Below are 23,804 nucleotides of genomic sequence, written 5' to 3' on the forward strand. Positions count from 1 at the left end.
TGTACCCAACATACCGGCTATGGGCTTAATCATCTTTAGAGCATAAGCCTCCACTTATATCGAAGCACATGAGTTACATACGCATGTCAGTAACTAACTCAGGATTTAGGTAAATTACACCATGAATGTCACAAGTGAATTAATTCATAAATGGATTTAGAATTAATTCATCTTGGGTACAGTCCAACGTATCATTCTACCAATAAATACATCTATATCTCTATCCGTTGAGTCAATTGCTCCGATAGCCAAGACTAGTCATCTTCCCAATTAGAATTGTATATGACATAATAATCCTTCTCAGTATTTGAATCAAATGCTCACTTCGATTCTTTTACGGGATTATGAACTTATTTAGATTATTTATTGAAGTAAGTTGTATTTCTCGTAATGTAAATGTTCTTAAATGCCACTTATCTTCAGTTTGAACTTAGAAAATAAACTAATATTTGCTTGTCACAATTTCGCCATGCATGCAAATATGAAACACAAAAAATACAAAAGACATAATAGTGAAATGTGAAATTAACTTTATTTATTTAGTAATCGTTCAAATAGATAGAAAACAATTACATGTTTACTATAATATGGTCACATTTCCCAAAAACATATTCAGGCGATGATGACGAGGAGGAGGAAGTCTACAGGCCAGCATCTCCAGATGCACCTCCGGTTGAACCTCCATTTGTACAGCTGGTTGTACGAAAAAATCCTTCATGCAATCATCGTCCATCTCCTTGTGGCACACATTCTCCTTAACGACACGATTGAGTTTATTTTTTTTACAATTATTGTGATGTAAATATTGATATATCATAAATAAAAAAACGGAGGCTATTCATTCAAATAAACCATTTTTCTTTATTATTATCTATTATGAGTTATGCATCAGTTAACAATAAATAAAAAATGTCTGATTTTGTTATCGACATTATTTTGATTATGAAATTTGATTTGGATTTAGCCTGTGATTTGAATAAGAAAGAAAAAAAGATAAACAAGAAAAATGTAGAATAAAAAGAAATAGGTAGACCATACAACCGAAAGCCATGACATTTCACAACTAAATAAATTGTATATCCTCATTACCAATCAATGTGCAGTGAATACATAGTTTGATCTACAAACCCATGTTGATGACTAGATCTCACTTAGGCGCCGATGGATATTTTTGGTAGTAATTGGATTCCACATGTTGTATGCAGTACCGATGATGAGAGCAATCTCAGAGGGATCCTTGACGATCAATTGCTGAAAGTATTTCAAGTCCCCTATTCGGACACATACGTTGGGATGCGGACAAACGAGGTGTCACAACCGGCTCATGAAGAAATCCCAATCATTTGCCGTTTGAGAGTTATTGTGAACGCTATAGGCAGAATTTTTTGGTATGACACGTGTCTTACCACTATATCCAAATTTATTGGTTAATTTTGTAATTTTTATTTATATGATTTTCAATTATATTAGAATACAAATTGTTTAAGGTTAGTATTTGAAAAATTAACAATACACTTTTTTAACTCTAAAAATAAAATTAAAAATGTCACAAGCCTCATTTATTTTATATATTTAATTTTCACCATATTCTACATCTATTTGTCATTAAATAAACTCTGCTTGTGGATATTGTATCAACTATTTTTCCAATGATTTATTTTTAATAATAATAATAATAATAATATCCATAACCAAACGTAAAAATCATGTTAGACTCGGATGTCCATGGGGCTGGCTAGTCATTTATGGATTTGTAAATTTTGCCTTTAAATTTAACATTATTAAAACTCGTGGACTCGTATTTACTGAAAACATTCCATGCCAGCTCAGTATGGCGCTAAGTTTGGGCGCCAAACCAGACGTCTCCCGCTTAATTCACCCGCCACCCGTCGACACCCATTTAATAAAACCCCCCACCAAAACCTTCTCTATTCATTCCCAGTTCTATATTTTCTTTCAATATTTTCACAAATCTTCCAAATTAAGTCTACTTCTAATATGGTGGTTCCTCTCGGCCCCGGCAAGTTCTACGGCAGCAGTCTTCCTCGGCCCCGTATCTACAGCGAAACCAGGTTCAACTCCGAACGCGTAGATCCTCCGGTTCCAGTCCTTGATCCGCTGCTCTCCTGGGCCAATGAAGCGCACTGGTCCATGGGTGGTCTCAGTTTCAAGCGCCTCCGTCTCCAAGGCCGCATCGAAGGCAACGTCCAGAGATTGAAGGCCCAGCGCGACAAGTTCCTTAATAACAAGGATCCTGTCCCTAAGAAAAACAATAGGGATGCTTCCTTATCCCCTCCTCCTGCTCCTGTGGCCGTCAAGAGGAAGAGATTCTTGGACCTTAATGATGAGGACGAGGAGGACGTAGAGAGTGAAAATGAAGAGAATGAGATTGTGATGAACAGAGAAGAGAAGAGGGTACTGAGGAAAGGCGCAGTGAGGAAGCTGGGAGATGATTTTGAGAGAGTGGCTAAGGATAAGGATAGCGGCGTTGCGAGTGGAGGAAAGTGGGGTTTTAGTGATGGGATCGGCATTGACGTGATGAAGATTGTGGAAGAGGTTAATGTTGAGTCAGGGGAGATAAAGAAGAAGAAAAAGAGGATTGTAAAGGGTTTGAAGAAGGGTACAGATGAGGTGCAGAGTGGAACAGGGACAACGACTAGGGTCTCCCCTAGACTGGCAAAACGAGGTTGCTAGTTTTCTGTAGGCTGGATGTAGGATTTTTAATGTTTGTGTATTGTTCGAAATTTACAGTGAATACAGCTTAATGATGCTTTTGTTCGTATATCAAAGGATGTCCTGTCAATAATGAAGAAGAGGCTTGAAATCCTACATTTTGACTGATTCAAGTAATCGAGATTAGTTGAAAACCATAGAAATGTATGTTGGATCAATTACAATAAAGAATTGACCAAAAACCAAACCAATCTGAAAAAATTCAGGTAACATTCGCACAAGAGAAAAACCTATGCATAGATAGGGACTCCAACAAAAGTACTCAAAATCTAGAGTCTCAACATTTTACCAACATGCAATTTAACTAAAAAAAGTTATTCCTTTAGCTTGACTTGATAACCGCATTTGAAGCGCAATGCTTAATGGTATCCATTCAAATTTCTACAATGAATTGAAAATATGTTAATCATTGTCGATGATTCACCCAAGTTTTTGCAGCGAACTTGCAATCTTATGCTATATATATATATATATATATATGCCTCTCTACTTAATACATAGTAATTTGTATGGATATTAGAAGAAAAAAATTGATACAATACCAATATATATCTCGCACAAATTACCTCACCAGAAAGAATTGAATTTTCTGATAGCAAGCGCTAGCTTTACTTTCTCTTGGAACACAGTTGTTTGAGGTTTCCGTTTTCTTGAATAAGTCCTTGGATTCTAGCCAATTTGCACGAGTGTTCTATGGTGAGTTTGTAAATTGGCGGGGACTGCCATGGTACCATCCCGAAATCATCACTATATTCCTGCATTCCTTCTACAAAGAACTGCCAGACTAAAGCACCTGCCCCCGACCCTTTCTTCTTTGCAGATTTATAAATGATGTCCTGAATGGTTCTATAAAGCTGCTCTCTTTGGGATAGCTGGAAGTCTTTGTTCTGGTCCGACAGACCGTATTCGGTGAACATAACTGGCTTCTTCAGTTCCTTGTCACAATCTTCAATGTGCGAGTGCATCCACTTGGAAACATAGTTCCGTTTTTCTTCGAACCCGAGACCATGAAACCTACCAAAGAGGGAATTAACAGACATTAGAGAACATGCTTATTGAAGAAACAACAGAGTGCCTCCGAGACAATGATAAGGCTTCATTTGAAACAATTTCATAAATAGAGGTCAATATGGCTTACCACTGGTCGGGGTATATATGAACAGAGGCAAAATCAACGTTTGTAATGTTCGAGTTGCGCATAAAATCAGCTCCAAGGGCCGAGGCCCACTGTTCTGGATTCACAGTTGCCTTCTTGGGGCTTGAAGGACCGTAAAATCCTTCTAAGCCAATGGTCAAGAGATGGTTTTTGTCGATTGATTTTATGAAAGCCGACATCTCTTCTAACCAATCCTGCAATGGGAATGCCGTAAAATTAAACTCAACTAGAATTAAAAGACAAATCAATAAAGTAAAACACCACTCTTTGTGATGAATGCATATGAAATATAAAACCCATTTTCTAAAATCTGAAGTATTTCTAGTTAATAAATCTTAAGAAAGTCCTTCACATTCAGATTCAGTGGACGAAAAACATTTCATCCAAATGAAAGTGAGCATGAAAAGGCAACCTTATTCACAATAAGAGACTTGCAATTACTGGTAAGCCTATCATTCAATTATACGAAAATTTTGCAATACACCACCACATTCATCTAAGTTAAGCATAATTGGTCTACATTATAGAGAAAATTTAGAAACCAAAATAGGGTCGAATATTATTATTATTATTATTATTATTATTATTATTAGTGCTTAAAATAACTATTCTATGATCCCTTTTTTTTTTTTGGTCTGTCTAAATAGTTCAAAAATCTTATAACTCACTTGAAGAGTATCCCCAGAAGGATCAGTCATGCAACGGGGTTCATTTATCAACTCCCAAGCAAAGATGGTGGGATCATTCCGATATTGAATTCCAGTGATGGTGTTCTTCCTGGTAAGGACAGTCTGAGAAAAAGAAACACATCAGGATAAGGCACTATTGCAGACCAGAAATACTTCAGAATTTATGATATAGCAAATAGAGAAAAAGAACATATACAGAAGAAACTATATTTTCCCTCAAGTTTGAGATCGTAGTGTCAGTTGCCCTTGTTCTCAACCTTTTTCACATAAAATCATGTTCATTGAAAGTCTGTAATGAGGTTCATACATATTATTGGCTGGCACTTAACAAGGAGACTTTTCTGAATAATATACAAATAATCTACCGAACTATACCATACATACTCCATTCATATGAAGGCTGATATCCACCACATCTTGGTTTTATATTTGTTTTTGCTTCATATGGATGGATAAGTAAAGATTTAGAAGGATTTCTATTCTGTACTGCATCAAGACATAAAGAATCATAATTATGCCATACTGTCTATAATAAGCTCAATCTCCTGACTTTGCATCGATGGTGAATAACATTTTTGCATTCTTGAAAGGCAAAAATCAGGCTAATGAAACCCCATGTTTTTAAGAAAAGAAAGATAATAGAATTATCATATATCCTTCCCCCCTGTCCTAAAATAAGAAAGAAAAGGAAAGTTCATTTCATGGAGCTTAACAACACGTTGTAAACAATTTCCTTTCACTTATACATTGTTTCAGTTCTCTTTCACAATCAAATTGTTGTTCTAACTTTCTTGTTTCTCGTCTACGTTGGTCCTTATTGTTTATAGGGCCCAATCAAGAATAAATTAATAAGGAAGTGACTGCGACGTTCGCAGCATCAAATTCCCCTTTGAACATTAAGATTTATCTATTTCAACAGTGTAATGTCAGCACTCCATGAGCAGTTCACTGAAGTGCATATTATATATACAGTGACATACATGCATCATCATGTGGGGAAGAAAATTCCCATTATTCAAATATAAGGAAAAGAAGAAAAAGATAAGTGAAATGAAACCTAGATTACTAGATAGATGATGAGATACCAGGACATAATTCTTGAAATATTTGCGGATAGATGGATCAAAGAAGAAGGAATCATTAGAAGAGCTCAAACCAACGCCTTCTTGCCATGCCCAGTTGACATACTGCGTCTTTCCGCCATATGGTTGCAAGTTATTTACCAAGCTGAGAAGCAGCCTAATTCCTTGTTGCCTTGCTTCTGCAATGACATAATCCAAGGCCTGCCAAAAACTTAAGGTTGTCATCATAAATAAGAATAACTGGGACAATGTACTCTACAGTCACATGAAACGAAATTGGAGAACATGACAGAGTCAAGGATTAAGGGATTTTTGACAGGTTCCTAATCAAGCAGCTGAGAAATCAAAGCAATTAACTTATTATGGGGTTATTCTCTTTCATTTCTAGCTTTCTAGATTACATTCTTAGTGAACTCCATCATCTTCATATTCAACACAAACCAAGATTAGACTAGCAACAACTGTGCAGCAATCTAAACCATCTTGAATATGCAGATTGGAAATCTCTTGAAAGCTCGAAAATGTTGAGGTGAACTTAGAACATCATGTAAAACCAAACAACTGGGGACCAAAGACACCTACATCATCTAGGATTGAATCATACAGCTGATAATCATGTTATAGAATGAACTGCAAAACATTAAAATTTACAAAACAAAAGCCTAAAATCTCAAATTAATACCTTGAAAACTCGCTCATCAAATTGGCCTGGGGAAATCTGGAGAGCATTATAACCTCCATCATTAAAGGCCCAAGTTCTACAAACAGTAAGACCCATCTTTGCACCAGCTTGCAACATTGCACTGACCTTAGGTCTACTGCTTTCGTCCACAGAATGGGCCATTAACCAGTAAGAATTCCATCCATTAACGTATAATGGTTTACCATTCAAAAAGAATTGAGTCCCATTCCTTTCCACAAAACTAAACCTCGGTCCCTTGGTGAAATTAGCACTAAGCTTCAAGTCACCAAAAGACATGTAAAGAAAAGCCACACATGATGCAAATCCAAGAATTGGGTATAACATCCCATTTCTAGTCACCATCTTCCTATATATATTAAGGAACCTGAAAAAATCAATCAACAAGCAAAAAATTCCAGAAAGAAAAACAAAAAACAAAAGACAGATTATTTGGGTACCCTTTTGGCTCTATTTCAACACAGTCTAAAAATTGAGGATACCCAAATGGAGATTAAAGTACCTTAAACTCCAATGTGAACGCAGATCCTTCTTCATAAGGGTACACCCCCCTCCAAAAAAAAAAAAGGTATAAAAATGACTCCTTTTGGGATTATAACGAGTTCAATGACAGACAGATTTGAAAGTGGTGATCTTTCTCCTTAGGATTTGGGGGTTTTTAATAGCAGAAAATGATGCAAGAAATAAGGAAGGTAAAGACCACATGAAGGGAGAGATATTCAGAAAAATACTGGAAAAGGGAAGGCAAAGAAAGCACACCCACTGCTAACTTGTGTGCTTGAGAGAGTGACAGTCAAAAACAGAGAAGGGATGGATGGGATGGTGGAATGTTGGTATCAACAATCTGGTTAAAAATCAGATATATGCACCACACCTGATTTCCCCACAGTTTCCTTGAATTTTAATATAGCTACTGAAACAAGTCTCTTTATTGATTCAACACCCATGGATTGGATGGGCCATGTGTACCTCTAATCCTCAATAATCTCCTTTCCTTCCCCTCTCTAAACTATACCTAGTCATTAACTGGAAAAAGAAAAATATGACATTTTATATGTGGGTTATTTTTTAGAAATATTTGTTTTAATATTTTATTATATTTTTATACGATACTTCTCACCCTTAATTTTTTTATAGAGTCTAAAATCCTTTATCAAATATTATTTGTTTATATATTATATATGAAATTACTCAAAAAAAAAAATCCCAATCCTCATGTGCAAAGGGAACTTAGATTCTCTCGGCCTTTGTAAGCCTTAAGCTTTTCTCTTTCTTTAGTAACTTAAAACAATGGTCAAATTCCATATAAATCCTCTATATTATGTGTTTATTGTGAATCTAGTCTCTCTATTATAATATTTATTCAATCGTACAAAAAAAATATTAAGGTGTCACTACATGTAAGGATGGACAGTCACGAGGGCAAAGGGGTCTTGGCCTTCAAACTTTTTTGAAAATATTTATTTAGTAAATATTTATATGTTAAATAAATTAAATTAAAATCTTTAAAAATGAATTTATTATTTATTTTTAACTTAATTTTTATGCTTAAAAATTAAAATTAGATTCTTACTTATCATTCATTGTCATAAATTTCAAACCACGATTGAACTTAAACCAACTTTCTAAATTGTCTACAATAATTCCATCATAATGTTTATTTTCACCTTTTCCACACTTCTACTTGTCTTTTTTTATTATTATTGAAAATAATATCGATCTGTAACTGATAGAAGGAGTCAAACAAGTTTTCACCACTAATTTTTAAATATTTAAATAAAAATATATGGTTATAATAATATCTATAAATTCGAAAAGAAATCTAACATTTTATTTTATTTTTTAATTTACTACCTTAAATTCACAACTTATCGAGTTGGCCTCAAGGAAAGAAAAGTGGCCTTAACATTAAAAATGCACATTTCAAAAAATAGAGGGACTAAAACTTAAAATATCACATTATAGTATAAAAAGTAAGTCTATAAGGAAAAAATGCATAATATAGGGACCTTACATCAAATATTACCTAAAATAATTGTGTGGGATTCTATATGTTGAGATCCACAGTCTCATTCGATTAGGTTAAGACAAGCTGTTAATTATAACCGACAAAAGTAATCCCATGTGAAAACTCCGACAAAGTTAAGTGGGTCCCACATTCTATGTATACACCATCTATACATACATTTCTTCCTTTTAGGCAATATTTTCCCCCCTTGATTGTTGCTTTAATTGATAATTTAATCAGCTCTTGACTCTTTGAGTCGTGTAATCAGCGTGTGTACATTTGGCAGGAACAACACCATCGATTTTTATTTTGGGTAAATTAATTTATATATATTAAATTAAATAGTAAATCAATTACTTTATTAATAAATTTATTTATTTTTATTATTAAAATTAATTTATATATATCGACATAAAATACATATAACATATTATATGTTAATATTTTAAGAATTTAAAAATATCGATCCAAGTACAATTGGTCTAACAAAAGGGGGGGAATTATAGTGACGGGTGAAATTTTAAAGAATGAAATTTATGTAGGTACATGAAGTAAAAAGATGGGTAGAAATTAAGACAGACAACATGATGGAACACATGTAAATGTCAGGAAATTTTAATAAGAAAAGAGCTTAATGATACACTTTAATGTGATTAGTATTGTTGGGTTTTATATATTTATATATTTATATATTTATATTTATTAATTTTAAAATAATATGTTTAAATAATTTTATTTTTAATAAGATGCTATTATTTATTTATTTTATTGATAGTTTATAAATATAAACTTATAAAGATGAAATAATTGGAAATGAGAATGAAAATTTGATGTTTGGTTGGGTGGTTACACCCAAATGTTTGGTGTCGGCAAACTTTATGCATGTGGTAGTACTCCCTAAGTTATTAATAGCTTAATCCATCTTCCTTCCAAAGGCAAAAATGTATTGCTTGAGACCTCACCTGCAATGAGGAAATATAATCCTACTTCTTCTATCAAGACATACACAACATAAATGGCATCCGTTGTTGTCGTAACCATTTTTTGAAAAAACGAGAATTGACTTGGATTTTGAAAATGAACACAAAAAACGGGAGTCGCCACCGATCCTTTTTGACTAGGTGTGATCGGGTCACCTCGTTAAGGTGGTTGTTTTTAATAAATAACTTGATTTATTTAAACAACAATTTTGGTCTGCGCAAATCAAGAAAACAAGTTCGGGAGTCGGTTACGCACGAGGAAAGATTAGCACCCTCGATACGCCCAAAACTGGTACCTAGTTGATTAATTAGTGTCTTAGTGTCGAAGATTGAAAACTTGAAAGAATTTAAGATACGATCCTTTTTTGTAAAGTGAACATTGAAATGTCAAAGACATTCTCGTCTCAAGGCAACGACATGTTATATCCAATGAGTTAGGATACGGCATCTCGAACTTTGAGAATGAGCTTGCCTTGTATTGAAAATAAATATATTTTGACCTCTTTTTTAAAAGGATATTCGGTTAGTTAGGGTGAACGAGGAAGATCGAGACCCAGTAAGTTAGGGCACGTTTCCTCGAATTCCTGAACACCGAACATGGCCTTTACTTATGAAAGATCTTGTTTCGAAGTTTCAAAGTGTCATACCCGGTAAGTTAGGGCACCACGCTTTGTATCTCCGAAAATAAGCATTTTTAAGACTTGTATCGTGATTTAAAAAGAATATTCCGTTATTTAGGTTAAATGAGAAAAGTCGAAACCCAGTAAGTTAGGGCACGATTATCTCGGATTACCTAATAACGGATTTTGCTTTTATGAAAGAATTGTTTTAATACATTGAGCAAAAAGTAACGCGATTTATAGTAGAATGTAAAAGCAAAATATAGCATTGACATGTATAAGAATATAATAATAGTGCGACGGTGTCAAAGATAATAATATGAGCAAGTATAAAAGACGAAATAATATTGAAGGTTAGAAATATGTGAACGTAAACACGTACGTGAGAAAAATGAAGTAATTGAATACGCAAGCAAATAAATAGATAAATGTAACAAAAAATGGCAAAATAAAATGACACTGATAACGACAATAGTATATACATATATGTATTAAGGTACATACATAATAATAGAAGTAATAAGAAATATATGAGAAAAGTATATATGTACATAATAATAATACAATATTTAAAAATGCATATGCATAGCGTATATATAAAAACGATACGTGATATAATAAAATATATAGTATATATATATACATGTTAGTAATAATAATAATGATGAAAGCAATAATGCAATAGTGACGACAATGAAAGATATAATAACGATAGTAACAATACAAAGATAATGATAATACTAAAACATTACATAAACATATATTGAAAATAGATATACATATAACTAATAATACGAGCGATATATGCATACTATATATAAAGGGTATATATACATGTATAAAATATAATAGGGGTGAAAATAGATATAACAATAATATGATATAAAAGCATATATATATTTATATTATGATATTAAAAGACGATATGTATATTAGGAATAATAATAATAATAATAATAATAATAATAATACTATATAGATATGGTAATGTATAATATAATTATTAAAAATATATACGTAACGTATAGAAGAACACAATATTAAAAGGATATATTTATGATACACATATTAAATGATAATAATGTTAGAAAACAATTATTAAAGGTATTACCTAAAAATACATACGTATGTTAAAAATAAAATAAATATATGGTGATATTAATAGTATATGCAGAATATATATTTGGATATTATCGTAATATATAAAAGAATATATATATATATATATATATATATATATATGGTATTAAAAGGAGAAATATACATAATATATATGTACAGATGTATAAAAATATAGACATAGTATAGTATTAACACATATATACATAACATGGAGCATAACACATATATATTAAAAGAATACCTAGGTGATATACAAATATATTAATAAGAATTATAGTATTAAAACTATTAATAATATTTTTATAACATATATTTATAAGTATTAAATAAAACGATAATAGTGAACCATTAAGAAAGATACAACCATAATAAAATACAATAAATAATATTACAATTAAATTAGCATAATGAGGAAAAATAAAAGAAAGGACGAAATCGAATTAAAAAAATGGAATCTTGAGGCTAATGTAAAATAAATGAAGGAAAAGGGGATTAATTTGGACACGCAAACAAACAGGAGGGACCAAAGGGGAAAATATCCCCTCCCCCTAAAACACAACGTTTTATACAGGACTAAAATGAAATAGAAGTAAAGTTATAGGGGTAAAATTAAAGAAAGAAGAAATAGCGCGAGACCCTATTGAACTAAGCCTTAAAAGCGGAAGGACTGAGGGCGCAAATAACCCCTCAGTCCAAAAACACGCGGACCCTGGGCATAGGCGGGTCGGGTGTTCGGGTCTTTGTCGAAACGACGCGGTTTTGGCGCCTGAAATCAAGGCCCAAAACGAAGTCGTATAGTCCCTTTATAAATACCAAAATCTTAGCAAAAAAAATCATTTTTCCAGCCTTTTTTAAAAAAAAATCTCTTCTCTCCTTCTGGGCTAAACCCAGAAACCGGCCAAGGAGGCCATCGACGGCCGACCATCACGCCACCGTGGCTCTGTCGCTCCGGCCACCGTATACGGTGGCCGGAAATCGCCTTTGGGGTAATTTTTTTCTTTTTTTCTTTATTTTTTTATGTTTTTTTATTTATATGTATAAATGAGGGAATAGGTCTAAGAACAAAACGAAAAATAAAGTTAAATCACCTTGGATTCGCTACTTTCGTTCTCCGATCTCTGATATTGGGCTCTTTTCCTGCTTTTGATATTGCTAGAGTCTATATTCTGTTTTTGTATATTTGAAATCTAATATTGTTTTTATTTCACAAGTCTCCCCCTTACAATGGTATTAGACCTGGCTTTTTATAGCCATTTACAAACTTATCATCTACATATTTACTATTTTTTCTTCTTTGTATGGCAGGCAAACGGTGGTGGTGTGCCACTAGCATTGAGGCAGTAGTTGGAGCCAGAAGACCCTAGGTGCGGCGCACCTAGGGTTTGAAATTTTTGTTATTTTGCTTTAAAGGTTTGGGCCACATTATTTTGGATTGTAATGGGTTTTGGGTAGGTTTGAGTTGGGTTTTAGGCTTAGTGGGTTCAAAATTGGGCTTGTACAGCTGCCCCTCTTTGCTTGTTGTCGTGTAATGAGAACAGAGCAAAGACTTAAGAAAGACCAATTTTGCTTGGTTTCATTGTGTCTGGACTTGTTTAGCGCTCCTTTTCTCCAGGTAGCTTTATTCCAATCTTGTTGCTTCGCTTCGCTTCACTGCTCTACTGCAACTTCAAGAAGGTAAGGTTTGTTTTGATCTGCTCCACTGCAACTCCATGGAGATAAGACACGTGACTTCAATCAATTCCACTGAAACTTCACGGAGATCTGCTGTAGCTTTTAGCTGCTCAAACGCCATTTCAAGGAGAAGATATTTGATTTTCAACCTGTTACCCTACTGCTTAGGGGTTTAAGGCTCATCGCCTTTGATCTGTTTCCCTACTGCTTAGGGGGTTAAGATCTGTAAATTTAGTTTGTTACCCTACTGCTTTGGGGGTTAAAGCTTGGTGGTTTGAATCTGCTTCACTGCATTCGAGGAGGAAAAATTCGATGTATTTGATCTGCTCCACTGCAACTTCAGGGAGGTGAGATCTGTGATTTTCAGCCTATTACCCTACTGCTTAGGAGGTTAAGGCCCATCTTCTTTGATCTGTTTCCCTACTGCTTAGGGTGATAAGATCTGCAAATTCGGCTTGTTACCTTACTGCTTAGGAGGGTTAAAGCTCGTTACCTTCGATCTGTTTCCCTACTGCTTAGGGGGTAAGATCTGTAAATCTTCAATCTGCTTCACTGCAACTTCAGGAAGACAAGATTCGCTGGATTCGATTTGTTCCACTGCAACTTCAGGGAGACAAAATCTGTAATTTTCAGCCTATTACCCTACTACTTAGGGGGTTAAGGTCTGTAAATTTGGCTTGTTACCCTACTGCTTAGGGGGTTAAAATTTATTATCTTCGATTCGTTTCCCTACTGCTTAGGATGATAAGATTTATGAATTCACTGATTCTAGGGACATGACCTGTAGAATCAATTCCATGTATTTATGCTTATGTCAAAGAATTAAGATGTTATGATCAAAATGAATCAAATGTTCCTAATTAGATGCACTTATGAATGATCTATGAATGTATGAGTGCAGCATGTTGTGAGCGTGAATCCTTGTTTAGGTTGCTATTGCTCTTTATTAATCAAGGTTTCTTCACTGAAATGGTACCCTGTCTTCTTGTTCAGCTCAAATTTTGAACAGAAAACCCGAAGAGGTAGTCCCAATTTAAACTCTTTTTTCTCGGATGCTTCCAATCTTTGAGTTTGGTTAGTTCTAAAAAGTCCTGCTTCGAGTTCTGTACTATTTAGAAACTTTCAAAGTAATATGCGAACTCTTTTTTTAAAACGGCTTTAGTCCATTAATCATCATTTCAATATAAAATGCTTGAAAAAGATCATAATAATGACAAAACTGAAATTTATCAGGAACAACATTTGAGGGGAATAGATTAATCACAGTCAACAAACATTGCTGGAAATGAAAAAAAGGGCATAGGTGCCCCAGATATCGCAGTGTGAGCTTCTTTGCATGAACTTCTTGAGGACTCCCTTTTCGCCCAGTATGTGCTTAGGGGATCTAGAGTACTCTTGCAGATGCCCCAAGATGTAACATCTCTCCTCCTTGCTAATTTGGGTACCATAAGACCATCGCATGCCCCACCCTTAATCAAAATTTGAATCGCCCTTTACGGGTTTTCAATTCAAAATCACTTTGGTCTCAAAGAGCTCTTTGCGAGTTTTCACCCTAACCTCTCTCTTTTTTTTTTTTTAGCCGAAGTATTTTTTAACCGAATCCGAATTCACAGGATTGGATAAGGTTTTGCCATCCATTTCAGCCAATATCAATGCTCCGCCAAAAAAGGCTTTCTTCACCACATAAGGCCCTTCCCAATTCAGCATCCATTTTCCTCTGAAGTCTTTTTGTATGGGTAGGATCTTTTTCAGTATTAGGTCTCCTTCGTGGAACTCTCTGGGGCGAACCTTTTTGTTGTAAGCTCGCATCATTTGCTTTTGGTACATCTGACCATGGCGAATAGCTCGTAGCCTCTTTTCTTCAATCAAATTCAACTGATTGTATCGGGACTGGATCCAATCTGCTTTATCTAACTTTACTTCTGACAAAACTCTGAGGGAAGGAATCTCGACCTCGATAGGTAAAACTGCCTCCATTCCATAGACTAATGAGAAAGGCGCTGCCCCAGTAGAAGTTCTGATAGACGTTCGATAGGCATAGAGGGCGAATGGTAGCTTCTCATGCCAATCTTTATAAGTTTCTGTCATCTTTCCTACAATCTTCTTGATGTTCTTATTGGCTGCTCCGACTGCACCGTTCATCTTCGGGCGATACGGTGACGAGTTGTGGTGTCTGATCTTGAACTGACTGCAGACATCCGCTATCGTGTTATTGTTCAAATTTAATGCGTTGTCAGATATGATCCTTTCTGGCATTACATATCGACAGATGATTTCTTTTTTTAGGAACTTGCTAACTGCTGATTTAGTGACATTGGCATATGAAGCGGCCTCCACCCATTTAGTGAAATAATCGATGACCACAAAGATGAAACGATGCCCATTTGAAGCTTTTGGCGAAATTGGCCCAATCACATCCATGCCCCACATCGAGAAAGGCCATAGTGAGGTCATGACATGCAGAGGTGAGGGAGGTACATTAATCTTGTCTCAATAGATTTGACACTTATGACATCTTTTGGCGTAGTTAATACAACCTCCTTCCATAGTGGACCAATAATACCCGAACCTCATAATTTGCCTCGCCATTGTAAACCCCTTAGCATGTGTCCCACAGACGCCCTCATGGACTTCCTCTAAGATTTTCTTAGCCTCTATAGCATCTACACATCTCAACAGTACTTGATCCTTCCTTCTTTTGTACAGGATCTCCCAATCTAAAACATAGTCATGGGCTAGTCTTCTCAACGTTCTTTTGTCGTTCTCGGTAGCTTGATCGGGGTACTCGCGATTCTTCATATATTGTAGGATATCATGGTACCAAGGGTGATCATCAATTTCTTCTTCTTCTTCGAGATTGTAACAATGAGCCGGGGCCTCGTAAATGCTCATTTGGATTGGTTTCATATCCCCTGGTTGGTTCACCTTAATCATAGAAGCTAAAGTTGCTAGGGCGTCAGCCATCTGATTTTCTTCTCGTGGGAGGTAGTAGAAGACAATATCATCAAACTCTTCAATTAACTCAAGGATCAACCTCCGGTAATTGATCAATTTGGGGTCTCTTGTCTCCCATTCACCTTTGAGTTGATAAATCACTAGGGCAGAATCTCCATATACCTCTAACACCTTGATTTTACGTTCTATGGCCGCACGTATTCCCATGATGCATGCTTCGTATTCTGCCATATTGTTCGTGCAGTCAAAATCCAATTTACTAGTGAATGGATAATGATCTCCGTTCGGGGACACCAGAACTGCCCCGATTCCGTTACCCACGGCATTTGATGCCCCGTCAAAGTTTAGCTTCCAAGGGTGACTTTCTTGAGGGTCTTCTTCGGTGGTTGCTATGCACATTAGATCTTCATTTGAGAAATCAAAATTCAGAGGCTCGTAGTCCTCTAGGGCTCTGCTGGCTAGGAAATCTGCTATCGCACTCCCTTTTACGGCCTTCTGGTTCACATAGACTATATTGAACTCAGAAAGTAGAATTTGCCATCGGGCCATTCTCCCATTCAAGGCAGTCGACTCCATCAAGTATTTCAGAGGATCCATTTTAGAGATTAGCCAAGTTGTATGGTACAACATGTATTGTCTCAGTCTTCGGGTTGTCCAGATCAAAGCACAGCACAACTTTTCGATGAACGAGTATCTCGTCTCACACTCAGTAAACTTTTTACTGAGGTAATATATCGCTCTTTCTTTCCTTCCCGATTCATCGTGTTGGCCGAGCACGCATCCCATAGAATTTTTAAATACCGTCAAATACAGTATCAATGGCTTATTTGGATTAGGTGGTGTCAACACTGGGGCATTAGACAAATATTGCTTAACTTTGTCGAAAGTCTTCTGGCATTCCTCGTCCCAACCACCAGGGTTATGTTTCTTAAGGAGACGGAATATGGGGTCACATTTCTCGGTTAGTTGTGAAATAAACCGAGCGATGTAATTTAGTCTTCCTAGGAATCCTCGAACTTCCTTCCGAGTGCGTATGAGGTAACTCTTGTATGGCTTTGACTTTATCTCGGGTCAATCTCAATCCCTTTTCACCGACCACGAATCCTAGCAGCTTTTCCGACCGCCTCAAGGTACATTTTATGGATTGAGTTTCAACTGGAATTTTCTCAACCTCAAAAATAATTTTCTCAAGACTTGCACATGCTCTATTTCAGTCCGGGATTTGGCGATCATGTCGTCGACATAGACTTCAATTTCTTTATGCATCATATCATGAAATAGGGTTACCATGGCTCTCTGATATGTTGCTCCCGCATTTTTCAATCCGAACGGCATTACTTTATAGCAAAGGGTTCCCCACATGGTCACAAATGTGGTTTTATTCATGTCTGCAGGATGCATCTTGATCTGATTGTAACCCGAAAAACCATCTATGAAGGAGAAGAGTGAGTAACCTGCCGTGTTATCCACTAAGGTGTCAATATGAGGCAATGGGAAATTATCCTTCGGGCTGGCTTTGTTTAAGTCTCTGTAGTCTATTCATATCCGTACCTTTCCATCTTTTTTAGGGACGGGGACGATGTTGGCTACCCATTCCGAGTACTTAACTACTTGTAAGAAACCAGCATCAAATTGCTTCTTGACCTCCTCTTTATTTTCAATGTAACATCGGGCCGCATCCTTCAAGCTTTTCTTTGAACCGGCTTACATTCTTCTTTGATGGGGAGCTCAGATACCACAATGTCAAGATTTAGCCTGGCATATCGATATGACCATGCAAAGACATCCTTGAACTCTTGGAGTAACTCAATAAGGTCCCGCTTTGTCTCTGTAGTGATGCAAGCTCCGATCTTTACTTCTCTCCTTTCTAGTTCATCTCCCAAGTTCACGACTTCTACTCACTCTTTGTAAGGTAAAATCTGGTTCTCATCTTGTTCTACCATTCTTAACAAATCAGGGGATAAGTTACAATCTCTGTCATCTTCAAAGTCCTCGGATCCCTCTAGACACATATCGCGCTCAAAAGGAGACTCCGAATTAGTAGCAAGGTCGCTCACGTCGTTGATATCTGGAGACCTGTTTTAGGCATAAAGGAATATGCAAAGAACAAAAGAATCTAAGAACAATGGTATGTATGGTATGATTATGAATGAAAGAATAAAAGAATATTTGCACTGAATAAGACAAAATGATGCATTTCATTGAAATAACGATTTTGAACATAGGCCTATTTCACAAAAAGACACTTATTACTCCTAGACCTAGGGTAATAAGCGTGTTTTGGGTATTACTCTGTATTAGTTTTAAGGACTACAGGAATCTCTTCTACAGTCCAATTATTCAAGACACTTTCTGGCTCACAAGGGCGAATGCCCGCCCCATTCTCTTCTCCAGTTCCTCCTTCGAGCGTGGCATTAATGCGTAAGCTTTCCAACATTTCTTCAGCAGACTCTTGGCCTGCCGATCTTCTTTTGGCATAAATAGTTCCTCCCGACATGAATGTTCTAGATATATGGGGAAAGGTCATTGGCTTCCATTTAACCTCTTCCCCGTTTAAACGCGCTCTTCTCCTTTCTTGTTTCTTCTCTTGCTCCTCTTTCTTTTGTCTTGCATCTGGCCTGAATCCTAAACCAAAACGGTCCCGTTTGTCCATGAGCATAGGTACTTTAACCCTTCCTTGTAGGCTTCTTCCAAGTCCTTTCCCTGGCAAGGCTCCCTTCCCAACCATCAGTTGCAGTCCCATTCTTGTGGTTTTGGAAAGTCTGGGTGTCGGGACTTTATTTCCTTCGACAAAAAAGGTCGCATTTATAAATTCCAACGATCGAAAAGAACATTCTATGGCTTCATCATCTGTCCTCACATATGGTGCATTGCTGGTAACAGATGCAATGATGTATTCCTCCGCGTTTATAGTCACCAATCGACCCTCCGTTATAAGTTTGAGCTTCTGATGTAATGATGATGGCACTGCCCCTGCCGAGTGGATCCATGGTCTTCCCAATAGGCAATTGTAAGAGGGTTTGATGTCCATTACTAAGAAATCTACCTCGTACGTGCTAGGACCGATTTGAAGGGGTAATTCAATCTTCCCCATTACTTTCCTTTCTGTACCGTCAAACGCCCTTACTACATTTTGGCATGTCTTCATATGGGAACTATCCACTGGCAACCTACTCAGCGTAGATAGGGGTAGGACATTCAGTGCAGACCCATTGTCAATCAATACCCTCGGTAACGTGTACCCTTTACAGTGAGTCGTGATATGCAAAGCTTTAGTCGATCCTTGGCCCCCTGGCGGTACCTCATCGTCATTGAAGAATATGAAGTTGTCGGCACTTATATTGTTGACTAAGCGGTCTAGTTTGTTCACAAAGACATCGTTAGCAACATAAGTTTCATTCAGCACCTTCATCAATGCGCTGCGATGAGTTTGAACTTAAAAGTAAGGCCGAGACCGATATACGCTACTGGCTGTTTGTGCAACCGTTTCTCGACACTATATTCATCGTGCTTTAGGAATTTTAAGAATTCCTTGGCTTCTTTCTCGACCACCGATTCATTAATGATTAGTTCAGCCCCGCCACTTTCTTTCTTTTACTCAATTGCTAATGATTTTTCTTTAACCTGCTCGACTTTTGTATTTGAGGTATAACGCCTTCCGCTGCGCGTATAAAAACCTTCGTCTTGAACTTCCTCTGATGCATTAATCGGGGTCTCCTTTCCCGGGAATGTCACATGCAGCTATAGTTCCACGGTACCCTTTTGCTATCTTCATAAGGAAAAGCAACGGGCTTTTGGATTACGACCTTTGGCGTAACTCGTGCCCCGGCTTCATTTATTCTCAGACGTGATATGATAACCAATGGGTGGTTGATTTTACAAGCATTTCTCGTCGACCCTTCCTCTGAAGCACACACGTTTGTTCCTTCTGGGTTCCTAACATACTCGAAGAATTCCAGCTCCTTATTATCCATTAACCCTTGTACTAGAGCCCCGAATTATTGCATTTTAATCTCATGGTCCTCTTGATTATGGAACTTGCAATAACTTTTTGCTCCTTGGTGTCTGTCCCCTGAATTCTGTGTTACCAACCATTTTTCCACCATTTTCTTCCATACTTCTTTTAGTGGAGTATTCACTTCTGCAACATTCATCTTAATTTCCTTCCCGAACTCTCGATTATGGCATTTATACCCTTATCCCCATGATTAGGTAACGGGTTTTCTGTACTAGGTGTATCATCAAATTTCACGATGCCCATGTTGATGAGTCTTTCAACCGATTTCTTGAAAGTGGTGCGCTTTTCTATCGAGTGCCTCATGGCTCTGCATGGTATTCGATTGGGCGTTAAGGCCATACCATTTGGGGAATGGGGGTTGCATTGGCTTTAGATAGAAGGGTGACACTACATGGGCATCGAATAAGCTCTGGTACAATTCCTTGTAGGACATCGGGATAGGCGTAAACTGGACTCTTTCCGTGTTAGGCCTTGGGTTGAAGTCTCGTCTTGCGAAGCCCTGATGGCTAGTAGTCACCACCTTTGGTTGGCTCGTAGTGACTGGCTTATTATACACACTCGTGTTGTTCACATCATTCTCTTTCCTTCTCGGGGCTAATCTCTTAGCACTTTCCCCTGCTTCAATCATTCCACATCTTATCGCGTTCTCTATCATTTCTCCAGACATTACTATGTTTGAGAAGCTTTTAGTAGCGCTCCCTAGCATGTGGTTAATGAATGGAGCCTTCAGCGTATTGATAAAGAGCATGGTCGTTTCTTTCTCCAGAAGAGGTGGTTGAATTTGTGTTGCTACCTCTCTCCATCTTTGGGCGTATTGCCTGAAACTCTCATTTTGTTTCTTCTCCATGTTCTGTAACGTGACTCTATCAGAGCCATGTCATCACGCGGATCTGATCGCTTCATGAAAGCTCGTGCTAAATCCTTCAATGAACTCGATCCGTTACGACTCGCTTGGTTGTACCACCTAGAAGCGGCCCCAACCGGACTTTCACGGAAACAAGTGGATCAATAGTTGGTCATTATTGACATAACTCGCCATTCGTCTGCAGAACATAGTGATGTGAGCTTCGGGACAGCTAGTCCCGTTGTATTTCTCAAATTCTGGAGTTTTGAACTTGGGAGGGAGTACCAGGTCTAGAACCAAACTTAATTCCTTAGCGTCGATTCCACCACGATAGTCGGTGCTTTCCATTTCTTTAAATTTTTCTTCCAACCATCTACATCTTTCTTCAAGCTCTCTCGGGAGTTCTACCCTTGTCTTTTATGCTTCTATCATTTCATCGAGATTGAGGACCACAGGGTTGGTTGGATTGTCCCCCGGATTAGAGCCTGAACTAGTCTGATAATTCATCCGTCTTGAGACACGGCTTGAGATGGTTGAGGCTGATTGTGATCGATGGCCTTCTTGGGTACACATCAGTTGTGTTTGAACGTCCCTCGACAAACCCGGAGGGTAGACGGATCTTCGTTGTCATCTCCAGCATTGATCATGGGGCTTTTCCCTTTTTCTAATCCACCAGCCAATAGACGCGTTAATTGATCCATCATACTCTTTTGGGACTCCAGCATCTGGTCCCTTACATCTTGCTGGATTTTGGCCAATTGTTCTTGCATACGTGTTTATAGTTGATCCTGCATCTCTTTTTGCATTTGTTCCAATCTCTCTAACCTTTGATCCATTGCTCTTGTTTTTCCTCTTATACGGTAACGATGTTCCAGGGTAACTGTCACGATTTTTAGGGTTTTCTGTGAGTTTTAGTGCGTGCGATGCAATGTCGATGCATGAATGTAATGAATGCAAAAAAAATGTTGATTCCAATTCGATTTCATTAGAGTAACTTTTCTAGAAAACAAGTTTCTTTACATAAAATAGATTACATATAAGGCTTGGCCCTGATACTTAATGCCTTGACCTGTCTAAGAAGCCAAGCTAGCTTTTGGCCTCGGTCTGATTCTGACTCGTATTTTAAACTCAGCATATCGGCTTGTACTGCTAATGTTTGCAAGTGGTCAGCCACTTCTCGTACTTGAGTCAAAGCCTCACCCATGATGTAGTCCCTGCTCCTGACTTGGTCTTGAGATTGATGAAGTTGCTCCTTCCATCGCTCGTTATTTATCTCGAGGAGTTCTATCTGAAGTTCACGATTTTGCAGCGCTATTTTGAGTTTTTCTATATTCTTTTTTAATTCTTGGATTCTGTTCTGACTAGCTTTCAACTCGATTGCAGAGTTACGCGAGCGATACTGATACAATGACCTCTCCAAATCTGATGCCCGGATCTTTAACCCTTCTTTCTCATTCTGACTTTCTACCAAACTTCTTTTCAGAGCACCTTCTCGAGCTTGAGCATTGCGAAATTTTTCCTCCCACTGGTTGGCTTTGCTTTGTTCTTCTTTAACTTCATGTCACCATTGTTCGGATGTTTTTCCTAACCCAGCGGTTCTCATTGATCTACGCAGCTTCTTATAGTCCGTTTTAAACTGCCTAAGTCCTCTTCGCCTTGTTTTTCCTTTTTCGAGTCTTTCACTTCTAGTTTCGGGCATCGACGTCTAACCCTAATCGCATCTTTTCTTCTTCCAAATGCTCGATCCTTTTTTCTAGCTCCAGACTCTTCCTCTCGAAATCTTGCCTGATGATTTCTAGCTCAGATGGGATTACTTTCAAGTGCTATTCTATCGACTGAGGATTCCCTTGATCTGATGTAGGGATGTTGTCGTTAATCCTCTGATTCCACCATCGGTCGTACTTAAGAGTAGTCATGGAATTGGCAGCAAACTTCTTCATTTTACGAGTCTGGTTCCAGGCATTTGATACCTCGCGAACTTTCTTTTTGTAATTATTCCCTGTGAACATGAAATCGCACTGGGCTAACCCGTATGTTGGTAGTGTAAACTGTCTGGATCTGTATTGTCGTAATGTAAGCAGAGGAGCATACCCGACGGCCCCCATACTCCTAACAAGGGAACCCAATCGAAGTCTCCGCATCGGTATAATATTTCATCAGGAACCATCCACGGGGCTCTCCATTCAACATCTTCTTCTTACAGATTTTGAAGAACCGTCATCCAATTTTCTTCTGTTACATCATCTCGCCTCGGTGTAGCCACTAACTCTTTCAGCGGAGAGTAATTTTCAGAAAAGATACTATACGAGACCTTTTTTACTTTCCAAAAATGGCTGTGGAACCAGGATAGCAAGAGCTGTGCACATCCAATAAATCTCCCTTCACCCACTTTTCTACAAGCATTTAATGATCCGAAAGTTTCAGCCAAGATTGCGGTATGCAGTGTGGTTCCTTTACCAAGCCTATCAAAAGGTCGACAACGACCTCGTCTACATGCCCCAAAGCCTTGGGAAGATGACCATCCATAAATGCTCAAGGCGAAGACATCTACCCTTTTCTTCACGTTGAGTGCGCTAAGATTAGATCCTCGTGTTCCTCCATGGAATGCATTTATAATCTCCTTTTGTTTGATCCGAGTTGTCACCCATTGCTCGCTCATCCCGTGATATTCATCGCTTTTTTGAAAATTGGGACGTTAGCAGTGTCCGCATAAATTCATCTACACGAATCTTTGGGCAATGGAGCAAGGTCGTGTATTCTTCTATAGTAGGTACCAAATCTACCTTCCGAAAGTGAAGCAATGTAAGCGTAATTCCAATATTGGGCAAGGGCTCGAAACAGGTGCTCGTCTACCTTGACATCGAGCAGATAAGGTAAATCACCGTAATGACAATAGAATAGCTGTTTGACCTCGTCGTCCCACTGGCCCCATATTTCTTTCATCTATTGGAAATTATTCTAAGTTACGCTGATCCGAGTAAAATGTAACACTCCTTACCCGAGACTGTTGCTAGAATCGAGCACGAGGCATTACTAAACTTATTCTATCCCTTAAATAGGTTTAAATTGTTTATTTAAGCATTTCAGAAAGTCACTACCATTCTGCGTCGTAGTCGCCTAAAAATTCATATCTTGACTGGTTCTTCACCGTAAGTCATGTCTGGCTGAATCTCAACCTCTGTTTGAGAAATCACATGTGACGGATCTGAACGATAACGACGTAGCA

The 23,804-nt window shown here is 37.5% G+C and overlaps 2 protein-coding genes across 3 annotated transcripts; one reads left to right on the forward strand and one right to left on the reverse strand.

The window, feature by feature from the left end:
- Positions 1-1,803: 1,803 nt before the first annotated feature.
- LOC108474432 (uncharacterized) lies at positions 1,804-2,829 on the forward strand. The gene has a single exon (XM_017776349.2). The coding sequence runs from the start codon at positions 1,819-1,821 to the stop codon at positions 2,692-2,694; it is 876 nt and encodes a 291-aa protein (XP_017631838.2). The 5' UTR covers positions 1,804-1,818; the 3' UTR covers positions 2,695-2,829.
- Positions 2,830-3,032: 203 nt separating this feature from the next.
- LOC108465429 (mannan endo-1,4-beta-mannosidase 2-like) lies at positions 3,033-7,439 on the reverse strand. 2 transcript variants are annotated; one of them, XM_053025489.1, is made up of 6 exons: positions 6,863-7,439; positions 6,343-6,727; positions 5,664-5,861; positions 4,558-4,680; positions 3,872-4,083; positions 3,033-3,747 (listed from the first exon to the last, which is right to left on the reverse strand). In XM_053025489.1, exons 1-6 carry the CDS (start codon positions 6,895-6,897, stop codon positions 3,342-3,344), a joined length of 1,359 nt encoding a protein of 452 aa, XP_052881449.1. In that variant the 5' UTR covers positions 6,898-7,439; the 3' UTR covers positions 3,033-3,341. The 2 variants fall into 2 exon arrangements, with proteins under 2 accessions (XP_052881449.1, XP_052881450.1); XM_053025490.1 differs by having other exon boundaries at positions 6,343-6,709; positions 6,863-7,435.
- Positions 7,440-23,804: the final 16,365 nt, after the last annotated feature.

The sequence above is a fragment of the Gossypium arboreum genome, chromosome 3 (assembly GCF_025698485.1).
Source record: "Gossypium arboreum isolate Shixiya-1 chromosome 3, ASM2569848v2, whole genome shotgun sequence".
Lineage (NCBI taxonomy): Eukaryota > Viridiplantae > Streptophyta > Magnoliopsida > Malvales > Malvaceae > Gossypium > Gossypium arboreum.

What these genes read in the sequence shown, in the direction of transcription:
- LOC108474432 (XM_017776349.2), top strand. Translation starts at nt 1,819, where the DNA reads ATGCCAGCTCAGTATGGCGCTAAGTTTGGGCGCCAAACCAGACGTCTC.
- LOC108465429 (XM_053025489.1), bottom strand. Translation starts at nt 6,897, where the DNA reads ATGAAGAAGGATCTGCGTTCACATTGGAGTTTAAG. An exon ending in CGTTCACATTGGAGTTTAAG is followed by an intron (nt 6,728 to 6,862) that starts GTACTTTAATCT and finishes TGATTTTTTCAG; the next exon opens with GTTCCTTAATATATATAGGA. An exon ending in CATATATACCCCGACCAGTG is followed by an intron (nt 3,748 to 3,871) that starts GTAAGCCATATT and finishes CCTCTTTGGTAG; the next exon opens with GTTTCATGGTCTCGGGTTCG.